The 14,745-nt window shown below is 46.0% G+C and overlaps 1 protein-coding gene and 1 pseudogene across 1 annotated transcript; both read right to left on the bottom strand.

The window, feature by feature from the left end:
• Positions 1 to 972: 972 nt before the first annotated feature.
• On the bottom strand, positions 973 to 2,962 carry LOC124689336 (putative FBD-associated F-box protein At3g50710). The gene is made up of 3 exons (XM_047222883.1): positions 2,036 to 2,962; positions 1,819 to 1,953; positions 973 to 1,710 (listed from the first exon to the last, which is right to left on the bottom strand). Exons 1-3 carry the CDS (start codon positions 2,960 to 2,962, stop codon positions 1,327 to 1,329), a joined length of 1,446 nt encoding a protein of 481 aa, XP_047078839.1. The 3' UTR covers positions 973 to 1,326.
• A 5,194-nt stretch (positions 2,963 to 8,156) lies between these two features.
• LOC124689335 lies at positions 8,157 to 9,657 on the bottom strand (annotated as a pseudogene).
• Between the last annotated feature and the right edge of the window lie 5,088 nt (positions 9,658 to 14,745).

The raw sequence follows: 14,745 nt of genomic DNA, 5'->3' as shown, positions 1-14,745 counted from the left end.
CCGCCGGTCTCCCCACCTCACGACGCTTTAGGCCACGGATCTTCAGGGGTTTGTGGTTCTGGTGTTCCAGCGGAAGGCAGAGACATGATGAATAATGCAGCATTGGCAAAACTTCAACCTGATAGCACCCCTAGATGGCTAGATAGCTACAGAATCGTTCCTTCCTCTAGAAAAGCATAGTTCCTAGTAAGCATCAGGAAAATGCTACATGTAAGCAAAAAAATCAACCAGAATTAAACCTCTCATACTTCTGTATATAACTGAAAAGGAATACAAAAAAGTTAACAACGTAAGAACATTTTCGTGACTGAAACTGGAAAAAAAAAAGCTGCAACCATACTGTCTTTTTACTCTGATTGTAGTCAAAAGGATATTAAGCCTGGCTTAGGCTGAAGAAAGTCCAGTGGCACAGGGTAAGAGGAGTTTCAAAAACGCCATCCACAAAGCAAGCAGACAATGCAAACTTCAGACGCCAACCCCTTTCATCAAAAGAGGAGCAAAAGATAATGCAATCTTCAGGCATCAACAACCTCAAGTCTTTCTACGAAACAAGCTGTTGAAGGTTTCCGGTACCAGCAAATCATGGATATCATGGATGTGCATGTTGTCAAAGGTAATCAATAGAAAATGGATCACTCCTGAATTCGAATAAAGATGCAGCAAAACCCTGTATTTGCAACCAACAAATATGTTCAGAAAACAAGTTAAGAAGCAGCATGCACCAGGACCTCCACCAAAGCCAAACACTATGTTAAAGTCCTTAGCACAATACAATTCTCTTAAAAAAATACTGGTAAAACTGTACAAAGATGCAATTACAGTAACCACAAACTTTAATAAGAGAACAACCAGTAGGCAACCGAAGCATGTTCCAGCTGCTTAGGATCATTAGCAAAACTACAAACTGCTAGCTTAGCTTGACAACCACGTATCCTTCACCAAAAAGTTAGTGCATATCCTCTCAACAGAACATCAAACAAAAGCTTTTGTGCTTTTGTATATATATAATAGAATAGGCAATACAATTCTCGATAGAAACATGTGTTTTGGTAGCAACATTACTTAGAGAACATTACAAGAGTCATCATGAATACACGGAGATAAGAACACCGGCACCCGGGCACTCCAGGCACATGCATTAGAACTTTTCAGCCAACTCATTTTGCATCTAAAAAACATCTTCTGCGATATTAACCCGGGTGACTTCATAAGTTACTCGAATTACATAGGAACTCCAGACCAGAAAGAAATCAGGCATAGGCAAAAGATAATGCTACCTTCAGATATCAACCACGTCTACACAATGAGCACAAGACAGTGCAATCTTCAGGGACGAACCCAATTTTGACAATGTCTGAAGGGGTCGGCCACTGACAAATCATGGATATGCTTGTGTGCATCGAGATCACTACGAGCTGGTTGATTCCTAAATTGAATTTGAGCACCTCGAGAAGCTCTGTTTTCCACTTGTAGCAGCTGGTGCTGATAAGCCACCGATTCACTCTTGTACTTGAAGAGTTCAAATTCAATTCTGTTGACCACTTTTGCGTTCAAAACAAAGAACCTGGCAAAGTTAACCTGCTTCTCATTGCCTACAAATGACTTGAATACCACAAGTTTCAAATGGGCTTGAAGGCATTCGATTGGATGTAGTGGGTCATACAGCGGGTCATCCTCCTTATCCATCTCAATGTATTTGTGTGGGCGAAACTGCAAAATACAAAGAAGAGGCATTTGTTAAAGCTGTTGCTAACTAGACAAGAAAATATGCCAATCAAACCAGACATACATTTAAAGCGAGCAAAGACGAGTACTCACAATGACATATAGCTTCTCCAAAGAGGGGAACCACCTGAGGATATTAAGAACTGCGTGCAATGCAAAGCCAGAAGACCTGAGAGCCAAAACCTTCACACTGCGGGTCCAGTTTGCGGAGCTGACTGGGCTTATTCCCTGAGGAAAACAGAAAAAAAAATGAGCACAAACAAAATTATGCGCGAAATGCAAGATTCCTCCTGGATGCTGGTGCTGTTACCTGTGAGACGATGAGGTTGGAGAGGACGGGAAAAAAAGGGCCCAATATCTCGAGCTTAGGTGCGCTGATTACCCGGATAGTCACACAACCATCTTGGGAATCGTAAGGTATTAGTAGCCTCACAAGGTGAGGAGCATCCTGGATGACCAGTTGTTGGGCGGCTTTTGCACTAGGCCAATGATTGAAGGCAATGCTCCTTAGAGTCGGCGAGGTAACACGGAGGCGACCAGTAGTAGCAGAAACTCCGGACATGTACAAGCTCTCCAAGGCATGGCAGCTAGAGAGCAAGCCGTGGAAGACATCCCCAGGGATTAAAACGTAGAGCAAAGTGAGCTGCGCGAGGACAGGGAAATTCATGGACGGCACATCGGTAGGAAAAGAGCAACCGGTGATCCTGGTAACGAGGAGGGTGGAGGCGGAGCGGAGCACAGATAGCGGCAGACGTTGGCTCTGTTCAGGCAGCCCAGATGATGAATCGATGCTAGTGTGGCAGCACAGATGGAGCTCCTCGAGTTTGTCGAGCGCGCGGGAGCGGAACCAGCTCTCCATCTCGGCGTCGAAGTCGCCGGCGTGGAAGCCGGTGAACGAGAACCGCCGGGCGGGGCCAGGATGTTGCGAGATGATCGTGGAGACGGCGGAAACGGGGACGGTGTGGGCGTGTGCTGGACTTCCGGGGAGTTTGGCGCGGGCGTCGAGGTTGAGAGGCACGGCGCGCCACAGGGGGCGCCACCGGCGGGAGAGTACCTGCGTGCGGCCGGCGTCCTTGGTGGGGAGGAGGGAGATGATGACGGCGAGCATGTCGGCGGGGAGCTTGCTGATGAGATCGCTGTCGGCCTCATCGCAGTCTGCCCGCTTCGATGCGTTTCCATCGGAATCTAGCCTTTCGGGACCAGGCGCCGCCACCACCGCGACCTCCGTCTTCTCCATGGCCGGCGGCCCGCCGCTCCTGGCCACCAGTCAGCACTCGCTGGCTAGCACTGGCATCGGCGCGCTCGACGCGGCTGTGGGTGGAGTGGGGAGATCGGGACTGGGAATGTACTGTAGATCTTGGGTTGGCGGCCGACCACTGCGATGGAGAGGCTAAAAAGAAACGTGCTGATAGAATAGGGTTTCTGGATGCACTAGGTGGTGATGTACTTGTCCCCCTTGCTTGATGTTGCGGAATTTTTGGCTGAGGTAGCCCACGGATTGTCGCGGAAGAGGATGGTGATGGGCGACATGGGGTGAAGGCTGTGGAAGTCTCCACTGTGACCATCTCAACGGCGTAGGGGTTGATGGAGCCACACAGCCGCCACAGAACGGTAGAGGTCGCAGCCAGCCGCCGTCGACGGCGGGAGGGATGATCGTGGTGACGACGACATGAAGAAAGTTGCTTCACTTGGTGAAGTTGGAGCCTTTGAGGTCGAGTGTGGCATATGAGGGATTAGATGCTCTGGGTCACTGTGGTATGCGCCTAGAGTGCGGCATGGGTGTGCTCGCCGATCTCGGTCATGGCAGAGGAAGAGGCGGTGCGGTGGCGGGAAGGAGCAACCCTGGAGCGGTGGCGAAAGAAGAGGGGTGCGGAAGCTCGCCGATATCGATCATGGCAGAGGGAGAGGCAGTGCGGTGGCGGGGAGGAGAAACCCTAGAGCGGTGGCGGTAGAAGAGGGGTGCGAAAGCGTTGGATCGCTTTTCTGATATCATGATAGGATAGGTTTGGATTGAGCACTATGGGTGCCATCATATCTCATATATATATATAGGTGTAATACAAGATGTACATGGAAACAATCAACTAATCCTAATCCTAACCATAAAAGTCTGCTTATATGCAAAGGTACATGTGCTATGTATGGTAAGGGGTAACTAAATATACATGCATATTCGGTTTGCCTGCTATCTTGCATGGAGGTAAATTAGTATCAACAGTCGCTAGATGCCACCGAGAAAAATTTACATAAAGTCACTGCCAAATGATAAACTATGGATATTTCAATACATGTGATGTGGCAGCACCATTCATCAAATAAATTATATTTACAAGTGATTCTTTTTACAAGTCATTCTTGCGGCGGTATTTTTCGGTTAAGCGCAATTGACAATGGAAAATATGTACTTAACCTACTTTTCTTTCACAAAGCTATTTCTTCGTATTATTGTAGCAATTCTAAGATAGTGGTTCTTGAGAGATTCATAGAAGAGGAATATGGTGACATGATGCTATCAGTGGAGAACGAAAAATGCGTCTCTTTATTAGAATGCCATGATAAAATTGGCCATGATTTTTCCATTATATTTATGGGCTAAAAACTAAAAAAAACATGTTGTATCGATATAAATATGGCTTTCGTAAAAATATCTAAGTTCTTCATGACCGTTGGCTATCGAGGACGGGTTATTTGGCTGCGAGACTTGGCCCGCGCCACTCCTGGCCACTATCTAGCACTTCGGCCTCGCTCCGGCATTGACGCCCTTGACGAGACTATGGTGATCGACAATGGGGATTGCAAGCTAGGGTTCGCCGCCGTTACATCGGAATTTTGAGAAAAAATGCAGGTAGAATCCCATCACACTCACACTACTTGCAACTTTCCAATTGTCGCTAAAAATAAGGAAAAATGTCACTGCTATATATTGGATAATTCAATCAATGCCACTTTGACAGTAGCACTGTTATTACTGATTAGCGTTATTTTCAACGTTTTTAAGTGGTTTTTTATTACATGAAGTTGACAATGACACACATGTTGAATTAACCTATTTTCTTTCATAAAATTATTTCTTCGCATTATTTTGCCTGTGTTACATAGTGTCTCTCGCCGAAGAAATAGAAGAGGAGTAGGTGACATGACGATCCCCACAATCCAACCCACTATCGTGAAGTTGCTTTCAGATTCACAGCAAATTCAGCTGAAGGAACTCCTTGTGGTGAATTTTCATTATTTCTGAAAAATTAGAAGCCTTGATTGGACAAGATGGACGAGACGTACAAAATCTACTCTGCATACAACACCCTGAAACATGATCTCAAACCTATTTTACTTAAGAGCTACATATACAGAGATAAAATACCCAGCAAAAATCCGGTTTTGCAAGCAACAGAGATGACAAGAAATACTTACTCTCTAATTATAAATATACACCAGTATCCCAGCCAAAGCCCAAGGTCCTTTCCCGGTCCAATGTTATGCCTGTTCCATTTACTTGCAAATTTGTACAAGGATGCAATCACTTTCATTTCAGTAAATTCAGACTTCAACAATATAGCAAGCAAGAGGACGTTAAGCAGCTTGCAACGAGGATGGTGGATGCGGAGCGGAGCACGGACAGCGGTTTGCTGATCCGAGGAACGCCCAGCCAGCTAGCAGGGCCGCAACGGGCAGAGCGAACTTCCGAGATGAATAAGCTCTCCAGGGCACGGCAGCCCGAGAGCAAAGAGAGCTGCGTGATGGTGCCGAGGATGGCGTCGGGGAGTCTGCTGATGAGATCGTCGTCGTCGTGGTCGCCACTCCGTGCCCGCATCCCCTTGGCTCCGCTGGATTCTCCCTTGTCCGGCGCGGGGGCCAACGCTGCAGCCTCCTTCTCCATGGCGGGGGGGGGGGGGGTGACGATTTGGCCGCAAGTCGCCGGTCGCGGCCTCACGCCGGCGCTGGCGCCGTCGCCGTCCCTGGATGGAGAGCTAGGGTTGGCCGCCGCCCACAACGACGGAAATGTTTGGGGGAAGTGGTCTGGCACTTGGGAGTGGTCGTCAGTCGTGACTCTTGGGCTTTGAATTTGGACAAATTTGATAAGATGCCCTAGTCAGGGATTTTTGCTTCCCTCTTTTTGTTAGAAAATAAATAAAAAACCGAGATAAAAAGTTTCAAATAAATTCAGAAAAATCTGGTGTGTAGACAGTACGTTAAATCATAAATCAGCAAGTTTTTCGCTGAAAAAGCAAAACCGGTTAGCTAAAATAGCATGTGAAGAGGTTTTTGGGTTTGATATTTTCCCGCGGCTCGCAAATCATTTGTGATTTTTATCGAACTTCAAATCTGCAGGCACTATTGATTCATTCACATGCGTTTTTTAAATGGAAGGTTACAAATTATTTTTGAAATGACCACGAGACCACTCGACCGATCTCATCCACTTGAAAATTCGTGTAAAATTTTGTCATTCTACTTTCTAAAAGAGTTGTGAGTTCCGCAGATATAGGCGAGAATTCCATACTTTAACGAAGACGATGGATGCTATTTTGAAGGGATAAATCCGCTTTTTTATTAACTACCTTGATCTTCGGTAGACTAAACACTTGATGAAATCCCGGGATCCAGGATCCAATCGAAGTACCTGGCCATCTTGTGAAGTATTCGAAGTACATATTACATAATATCATGAAAGATGTAAAACTTGCCAAGTATTGTGTACTTGTACTACTGTACATGCCACAGGTAAAACATTTTCTCATATTTACCATAGCTCCACAATAGATCACAAAGTTTCCTTCTGATTCTGTCATGTATATGGGAAATCCATCAAAACTCAAGAATGTATGGTGCCCTGTAGACAGTGATAGTGATGCAGCAAAAGCTTGATTTTGCAAGCAACAAAGATGTTCAGAAATACTACTTCCAAACAGTAAGTACAAAAAAAATATGCTAACAATCTGTACACACCAAGATCACTGCCACACCTAAAAAAAATACTTCCAAGCAGTAATACAAAAACATGCTAACAAGTTTGTCCCAAATCTCAGCAGCAACAATCTCTAGTCTTCTGCGACTCGCAATGCTAACCGGGGTGTCCGGACGCTAGAGCAACGAGGAACATCAAAGCCACCAGTCACCGTGTCCTCACGCCATGAAATTTTCATTTAATATCAGTATAACCTGGTTTAGATGACAACGATAAATTCTAGCAAACCCCACTTGCCACAACTCCACGAGCTGGAACTCCACATCACTGGGCACATTTTCATATCCACTCACCCAACCAGTTTCCATACAGATTAGTTATGGGTTGTATATGTTCAAGCCAAATAAAATGCAATAAAATAGCGAGTTAACATTTAGGAACAGATGTAATGCCTTCTGAATTTCGTTTGGACAAAGCGTCTTCAGTACGAGCAACCGCTTTACAAAGGCAGCTTCGACATATAACTGCGAGTAGACCGAACCTCTGATTTCACCGTGTTTTAATTGTATACAGTCCATTTTTATGCAATCTACAGGTTATCAAATAAATCCTTGAGCAACTCAGCAGTAGATGTTGCCATGCAATGGGTTTGAATATAATTATAGCAATCCTGAAATATACAATTGAAAGGAATTGAGCCTACAGTACATGCTATGATAGCATCTATCTTCCTAGCCATCTTGGGAAGTGTGGGAGGTAAAACGCATCCTCAAAGATTTCAAGTATTTATTATTAAATATACTATATGTATATGTACTATACATGCCATAAATATCTGCTACTACAATCTTTTAAAAAGTGTGTTCCACGACACAAGGCTTCTAGCAGATTCTTTCAGACTATGGGAAACGCATGCCAAACAACAAATGGGAGTAAATTTCACAGAAACTACTACCGTACTTGCAGTATCTCAAGCCTCTCCTTTTTTTACTTAAAGGTAGGAAATATACCCTATAGACAGCAATAAAAACCCGTAAAGCATGGTATCACAAACAATAAAGATGCCTAGACTACTAGATCTCTCTAGCAGTAATGTATAAAAAATGTAAAGATAATTAACATTGAGATTCATGCATTTATAAAGCATGGTACTGCAAACAACAAAATGTACACCAAAAAAATCAGCAATTAAACAAATCATGCTTTTGTATAAAACTGAAAATACAATCAAGATTTCAACAAGCCATGTGTTTCTAGCCCAGTTTAGGCAGAACTAACCATAACTGCAAAGGATAAGACAGTAGGAGGAGTATCGGAAGATGGGGCTACCACTTACCAGCTCTCTCTTTCTAAGAATGTCAGCAGTAATATGCATCCAATATTTTGTTTGCAGTTTTAACAGGGGTAACTTTGTAAGTTACTGAAATTACAGAGGAACTATAGACTAGGAGTAGATCAGACTTATGCAAAGACAAAGTAATCTTCAAGCCACTGTCAACAAAATGAGCACAAGACAGTGCAATCTTCAAAGCGCCAACCACTGTCTGAAGGGGTCAGCCACTGACAAATCATGGATATTCTCGTCGAGATTAGTACGACCGTAATGCTCAGGTCCCTTATGACACTTGAATTCAATCCAAGCATCCTGAGAAGCTCTGTTTTCCACTTGTAGCAGCTTGTGTTGATAAGCAACTGATTGACTGTTGTAGTAATAGTATCCTTCAAATTCAATTTTGTTTAGCACTTTTGCATTCAAAACAAAGAACCTCGCAAAGTCAATCTGTTTATCATTGCCTACGAATGACTTAAACACCACTTTTTTCAGATGGGTCTGAAGGCATTCAATTGGATGCAGTGGGTCATACTGAGGCTCATTTTTATTATCCATCTCATAGTGCTTGTGAAACTGCAAAATGAAAAGAAGAGGCTTATGATATAGCTGTTGCTAACTTGAACAGGTAAGATGTCAATTAAATCATACATATAAGCAAGCAAAATATGAGTGCTCACAATGACGTAGAGCCGTTCCAAACAGGGGAACCTCCTGAGGAAGTTAAGAACCGTGTGCAATTCACGGCCTGAAGACCTGAGAGCCAGAACCTTCAAGGTGTGTATTGAGTTTTCCAAGCTGACTGGGCTCATTCCCTAAAGAAAAGAAAATGAATATCAAAAGATAAATATCTGTATGTAGGAGTGTCGAATGCTGGTTGCATCTGCTACCTGCAGGAAGATCTGTACCGGTGAGTAAGGGCCCAATATCTCGAGCTTAGGTGCTCTAACTACCCGGATAGTCAAACGATCCAAGTGGTAAGGTAATAGTATCCTTTCAAGACAAGGAGCGTCCTCAATGACCAATTCTTCTATCTTATGTATGCTGCTAAAGGCACCGATGCTCCTAAGAGTCGGCGAGCTAACACGGAGGCGCCCCGTAGACTTAACTCCTTTTATGAATAAACTCTCCAAGACATGGCAGCTAGAGATCAGTAAATGGAAGACTTCCTCCGAGATGGAAACATTAAACAATGAAAGCTTCTTGAGGAGGGGGAAATTCATAGGTGACACGTTCTCATGGGGGAAATGACAATAGCTGATTTTGGCAACGAGGAGGGTGGATGCAGAGCACAACACGAATGGTGGCAGTAGTCCATCGGTGTAGATGATATTGAGCTCCTGGAGATTGGCTAGTGCTCTGGAGTGGAACCAGGAGTGGAACCAGCTCTCCACCTGAGAGAACCCGAGGTGGTGGCAGGGGAAGGAGAATCGCCGGGTGGGGCCAGGGTGCTGGGATAGTATTTGGGAGATGGCGGAGGCGAGGACGGAGATGGGGACATGTGGGATCCAGGTGAGGATGTCGAGGTTGAGAGGCGCGGACCGCCGGAGGGGCGCCATCGGCGAGAGAGTACCTGCGTGCGGCCACCATCCTTTGTTGGGAGGAGGGAGATGATGGTGCCGAGGATGGCATCGGGGAGGTGGCTGATGAGATCGTCATCGGGCGCTGGTGCCGACGCCGCAGCGACCTTCTCCATGGATGGCGGGTACAAATGGAGTTAGGCCATCGATCACCGCCGTCCGCGGCGCTGGGTAATGGAGTTGGAGGCAGGGAACCGCGATAGATCTAGGGTTCGGGGTGGTAAGGTAGTAGTAGGATTTGGGAATGGAGGCGTCTCTGTGGAGTGTGGACGGTCCTGGCCTTTCTAATATGGATAATTTCGATATAAGTATTGATAAAATTCTTTATTTGACGGTAAAACAAAATATGATTTCCGTATTTGGCCCTGGAAATTATTATTTTTCCTTATTTGACACTAGGTCTAAATTTCTTTCCTAATATGACAGTCATGTACATTTTGACCACTAACAGGGGCATTATGTGACCATTTTTTAAGAGGACTAAAGCAGCAGTATGTAACATGTTTGTTCATGGTTAAATGACCGAATGATTGTCCCGTACATTTGGTCGCCGACCAATCTTAATTCAAAAGGTTACATTCGTTGGATTTTAATTCAGAAATTGGGCTCACATTCACCGCATACATGAGGTCAAGCCAACATATACTCCAAGGAAAATGAACAAGTGACATGTAAATATTCACTCCAAGTTCAGTGATCAACACACTGTTAACTTAACCATGTAAACTGAACTATAAACTCAAAAAAAAAAACCATGTAAATTGTCAAAACGAGAACTGCAACAAGTCTGCGGTGCTGTAGATGAACTGTACCTAGCAGATTCAGTCGTACAGCTCTCACACGAAGAAGCATGTTAGATGCAAATGCAATCCAGTATCATCACTTTCTAGTTAAGATTAACCGATCATTAAGGCCACATATAAGCACAAATCGAAGCGCAGGAAGGAGCGTGAGCCGAGAGGAGTGCCCGAGACGGCATAGGCCTGAGCAGATGGTACGCGGAAGAAGGCCCACATCGTTGTTGCAGTGCTTGGGTCGCCGCCCACGGCCACCGTGCCAAGGACGCCCTCAGTGACTGTGCCTGAGCCACCCTCCCTAGCCCATCAGCCTCACGCCATCGCCGCCGCTATGCGCCAGCACGGCGCGCCGCCGGTAGAGCTCTGTACCGGACATGGACAAGAGAAAGCTGGCGGATCAAAGGACACCGAAAGCCCCCCTTTCCCAGGGACGAGAGAAAGCTCACGGATCAAAGGACCATGCGCCCAAAAAAAATATGGCAAAATGTGCAATCTTCCTCTCCCTCCCGCGTGGCCCAGTTTTTTTTTTTTTGACGGTGAACGGCAGGAGCTCTGCCTTTGCATTATAGAAGAGGGAAATTGGTCCAGTTAATAAGGGAAACCGGACCCGAAAACCATACAAACACACACACTACAACTTATTTTTTTTAGATAATGGACGCTTTATTACTCAATGCGAAGCAATTACACCCGACCTCTGCATAACTAAGATGCACACAGCCGTTCAACGAGTCTCAATAGTGTTGAAATAAAAAAGGAGGCGAATTACATAACAAGCACAGTGAATGTAAAAAACGCCTAGGAAGAAGGCGGAGGGCCAATCCGTAGATTATGCTGCCACCCATGTTGGGAAAAAGTATATATCCCTCGCCGTGTCCTCCAACCGTGTACAGACCTCCGTAAACAGATCTCGGTTCTTCACCTTCTCTAGTGCGGACCATGAACGGAGAGTAGTTGTGCATACTGTAAATAACCTGCAAGAGAGAACAAACTTTATCATTAAAAACTTTGTCATTTCTACACAGCCATAGCGACCATATCATGGCAAACGCTCCCACCCTAATAAACGTTCTAAATCTGTGGTCGATACCATGAAGCCAATTACCAAAGATGTTGGCCACACTAGTCGGGGGATACAGATCAGAAGCTATTTGGATGCATGACCATATGGATCTGGCAAAGCGGCATTGCAAGAACAAGTGCTTAATCGTCTCATTTTGTTGACAAAAAACGCACCGCGTATTCCCATGCCAATTCCGTTTCACAAGATTATCTTTGGTTAGGATTACTCCTCGACGTAAATACCAGCAAAAAATCTTAATTTTAAGCGGTATCTTCATCTTCCAAATCTTCTTGTTCTTATCAACTGGTATGACCGGTTGGAGAATGGCATTGTACAGAGAACTTTCCATTGGACTGTAAGTTCCATCGAAATTCATCTTGCCCTTCCGACAACTGAACGGATGCCAAACGCAACAGTAGGGCATTCAATGCAATAAGTCTCGGACCAATTAAATCTCGTCTAAACGTCACATTCGGAGGTGAGGTTGCCATTACGGAAGCAATGGTATCACTTTTGCGACGGACAATGCTAAATAACGCTGGATATTGTTCTGAGAGAGGCCTATTCCCTAGCCATGTATCCTCCCAGAACCGTATCTGCGATCCATCCTTAATAATGAAAGTACCATATCTAAAGAAGAATTTCTTCGTTGCCATTAGGCCAGCCCAAAAATGCGAATCTCCCGGTTTCCAAAGGATCGCGGGATAACGCTTTTTCACCTATGTACTTTCTTCTAACCATGGTCTGCCATATGCCATTCTCGGTAAGTAGCTTGAATAGCCACTTACCCAATAAGGCTGAGTTCTTGACCTCAAGGTCATGAACACCTTATGGCACGTCGTCACTACCAGAAGACCCTAGATCTCACCGCCGGTCTCACTTCCTCACGAGGCTTCTATGCCACGAATCTTCGCGGGTTTGTAGCTGTGTGGTTTTGGAGAAATACTTGCCGGCTCATCCGACACTGACACGGCAGTGTCTGCGGGCGTTGTGCGTCAAGGATACCCCTCTACACTCCCATCTGAGTTCAGGCGGTAGTAATGTTTGCCTGTTTTTTATGTTGCATAGGCAAAACAATATCTTCAACAAGGAATGCGACATCGGAACTTGAACTTTTTCTTGGGCCTATGCCCATATTAGGAAGAAAATAGGGAAGCAAAATATCTCCCGTCAAATAGGAAAGTCTCGTTTACATATTGTCAAATAAAGAATTTCATTAAAAGATATAGAATGCTGACTGAATTGACACACTTCATGGTGTACTTTAGCCCAATTATTTATCTAAACTATTTTAGTGTCTCTTAGGTAGTGTTGCCCGCTGAAGACATGGGAGAAGGCTAGGAGTCCTGAATCATAATTTTGCATTGAATAAAGAAACATGAGTACATGATCTATTGATGAAGATAAGAAAAATTCATTTCTAATCTATAATATTTAAATAGGAAGCTGTTCACCTCATCGAACATCCATAAGCAATCCTAGCATGCCACGCCATGTGAAATCTCCAATGTCATCCACCACCTCACCATTTGTGTGTTATTTTCCATATGTTTATATTTTAAATAGGAGCACCACGCTACCGAGATTTGCACTAATCCCACCGTTTTACTTGGCCTCTCTTTAATATCCACTAACAAGTTTGTTTTCTGCGATGACAAACCAAGCATCGTCTATAGTCTTGATTACTTCTGTTATGTGGCTGCTAGGGTTTGGGAGGGAGAGAGAGAGCTGCGGGGGCGCGAGAAGGCCGGCCGGGTGCCTTGCCCACGGCCGGTGGCAAGAGGGAAGGGATTTCCTTCTTAATTCTTGCTTGATTAGATTGATACATCTCCTCTCCATATATAGAGAGGTTTACTTGACTCCCAAGCAAGGCTTACATGAGCCCTAAGCAAACCATAAGACTAACGGGCCCAGGCCCATGGTGTACTCTAACACTACACCCCACCTGGACATGCAGCTCATCCTCGAGCTGCAACCTAAACAAACCATGACTCGACGCAACACAAACCTAACACCTAAAAACGAGCCTTTTACATCTCGGCTTGTTTTATTACTCTCAACCTGAAATGGACTGGGACGCTTTATTGTTGACCCCCGAACATAAAGTGGACACCATCCGCCCGTCGGACGTGCACCTGTACAACCACCTGGATCCCATGGAAACCCGCGGGACAAAAGGAGCTTGCGCGGCGGCCGGCGGCGGAATACAGTGGTGCTACGCGGTGCGCTCCTGTCGGTGACACCATGCCTTCTCCCCGCCGGATGACTGTCGATGGCGCAGACTTTGAGGTCGTTGCCCACGGGAGAAACAACATGTCCGCCGCCCGTGGGTGAAACCGCACGCCCAAGACCCCCGACGCAACGGATGAGAACGAGGTCTGCGCAACGAATCGCAACTTGGAGGAGCTGCAGCTTCAGATCACGCATCTCCCGCACACGCCGACGTACTAGGAGGCCGCGTGCAGCAGCCTGCAGCCTCACCGCCGCCGATACGTGGCGGATAGCGATCCAAGCCGGAAGCGGTGACGGCGACGGAGGGAAACGGACCTGGTGGAAGGGCATCCCGGGCGGTGTCAATGTAGAGCCCGGGGCCAAGGTCGCTCCCACACCGCCGAAAGGCAGGGACGGCGTCGGTGGCGGCAGCAGCCGCTGCTGCGGTGTTGGTGGCGACGGCTGATACGTCTCAAACGTATCTATAATTTCTTATGTTCCATGCTACTTTTATGATGATACTCACATGTTTTATACACATTATATGTCATTATTATGCATTTTCCGGCACTAACCTATTGACGAGATCTTTGAAGAGCCGCTTGCTGTTTTCTGCTGTTTTTGGTTTCGAAATCCTAGTAAAGAAATATTCTCGGAATTGGACGAAATCAACGCCCGAGGGCCTATTTTTCCACGAAGCTTCCGGAAGACCGAGGGAGATACGAAGTGGGGCCACGGGCGCCGCCACACTAGGGCGGCGCGGCCTAGGGGGGCCCGCGCGGCCCTAGCGTGTGGGCCCCCGTGACTCCTCCGACTCCGCCCTTCCGCCTACTTAAAGCCTTCATCGCGAAACCCCCAGTACCGAGAGCCACGATACGGAAAACCTTCCAGAGACGCCGCCGCCGCCAATCCCATCTTGGGGGATTCAGGAGATCGCCTCCGGCACCCTGCCGGAGAGGGGAATCATCTCCCGGAGGTCTCTTCATCGCCATGATCGCCTCCGGATCGATGTGTGAGTAGTCCACCCCTAGACTATGGGTCCATAGCAGTAGCTAGATGGTTGTCTTCTCCTCATTGTGCTATCATGTTAGATCTTGTGAGCTGCCTATCATGATCAAGATCATCTATTTGTA

This window comes from Lolium rigidum, chromosome 2, assembly GCF_022539505.1.
Source record: "Lolium rigidum isolate FL_2022 chromosome 2, APGP_CSIRO_Lrig_0.1, whole genome shotgun sequence".
Taxonomy (NCBI): domain Eukaryota; kingdom Viridiplantae; phylum Streptophyta; class Magnoliopsida; order Poales; family Poaceae; genus Lolium; species Lolium rigidum.
Note: the sequence above shows the minus strand (reverse complement) of the source record. Positions and strands in the feature narration are given on the sequence as shown.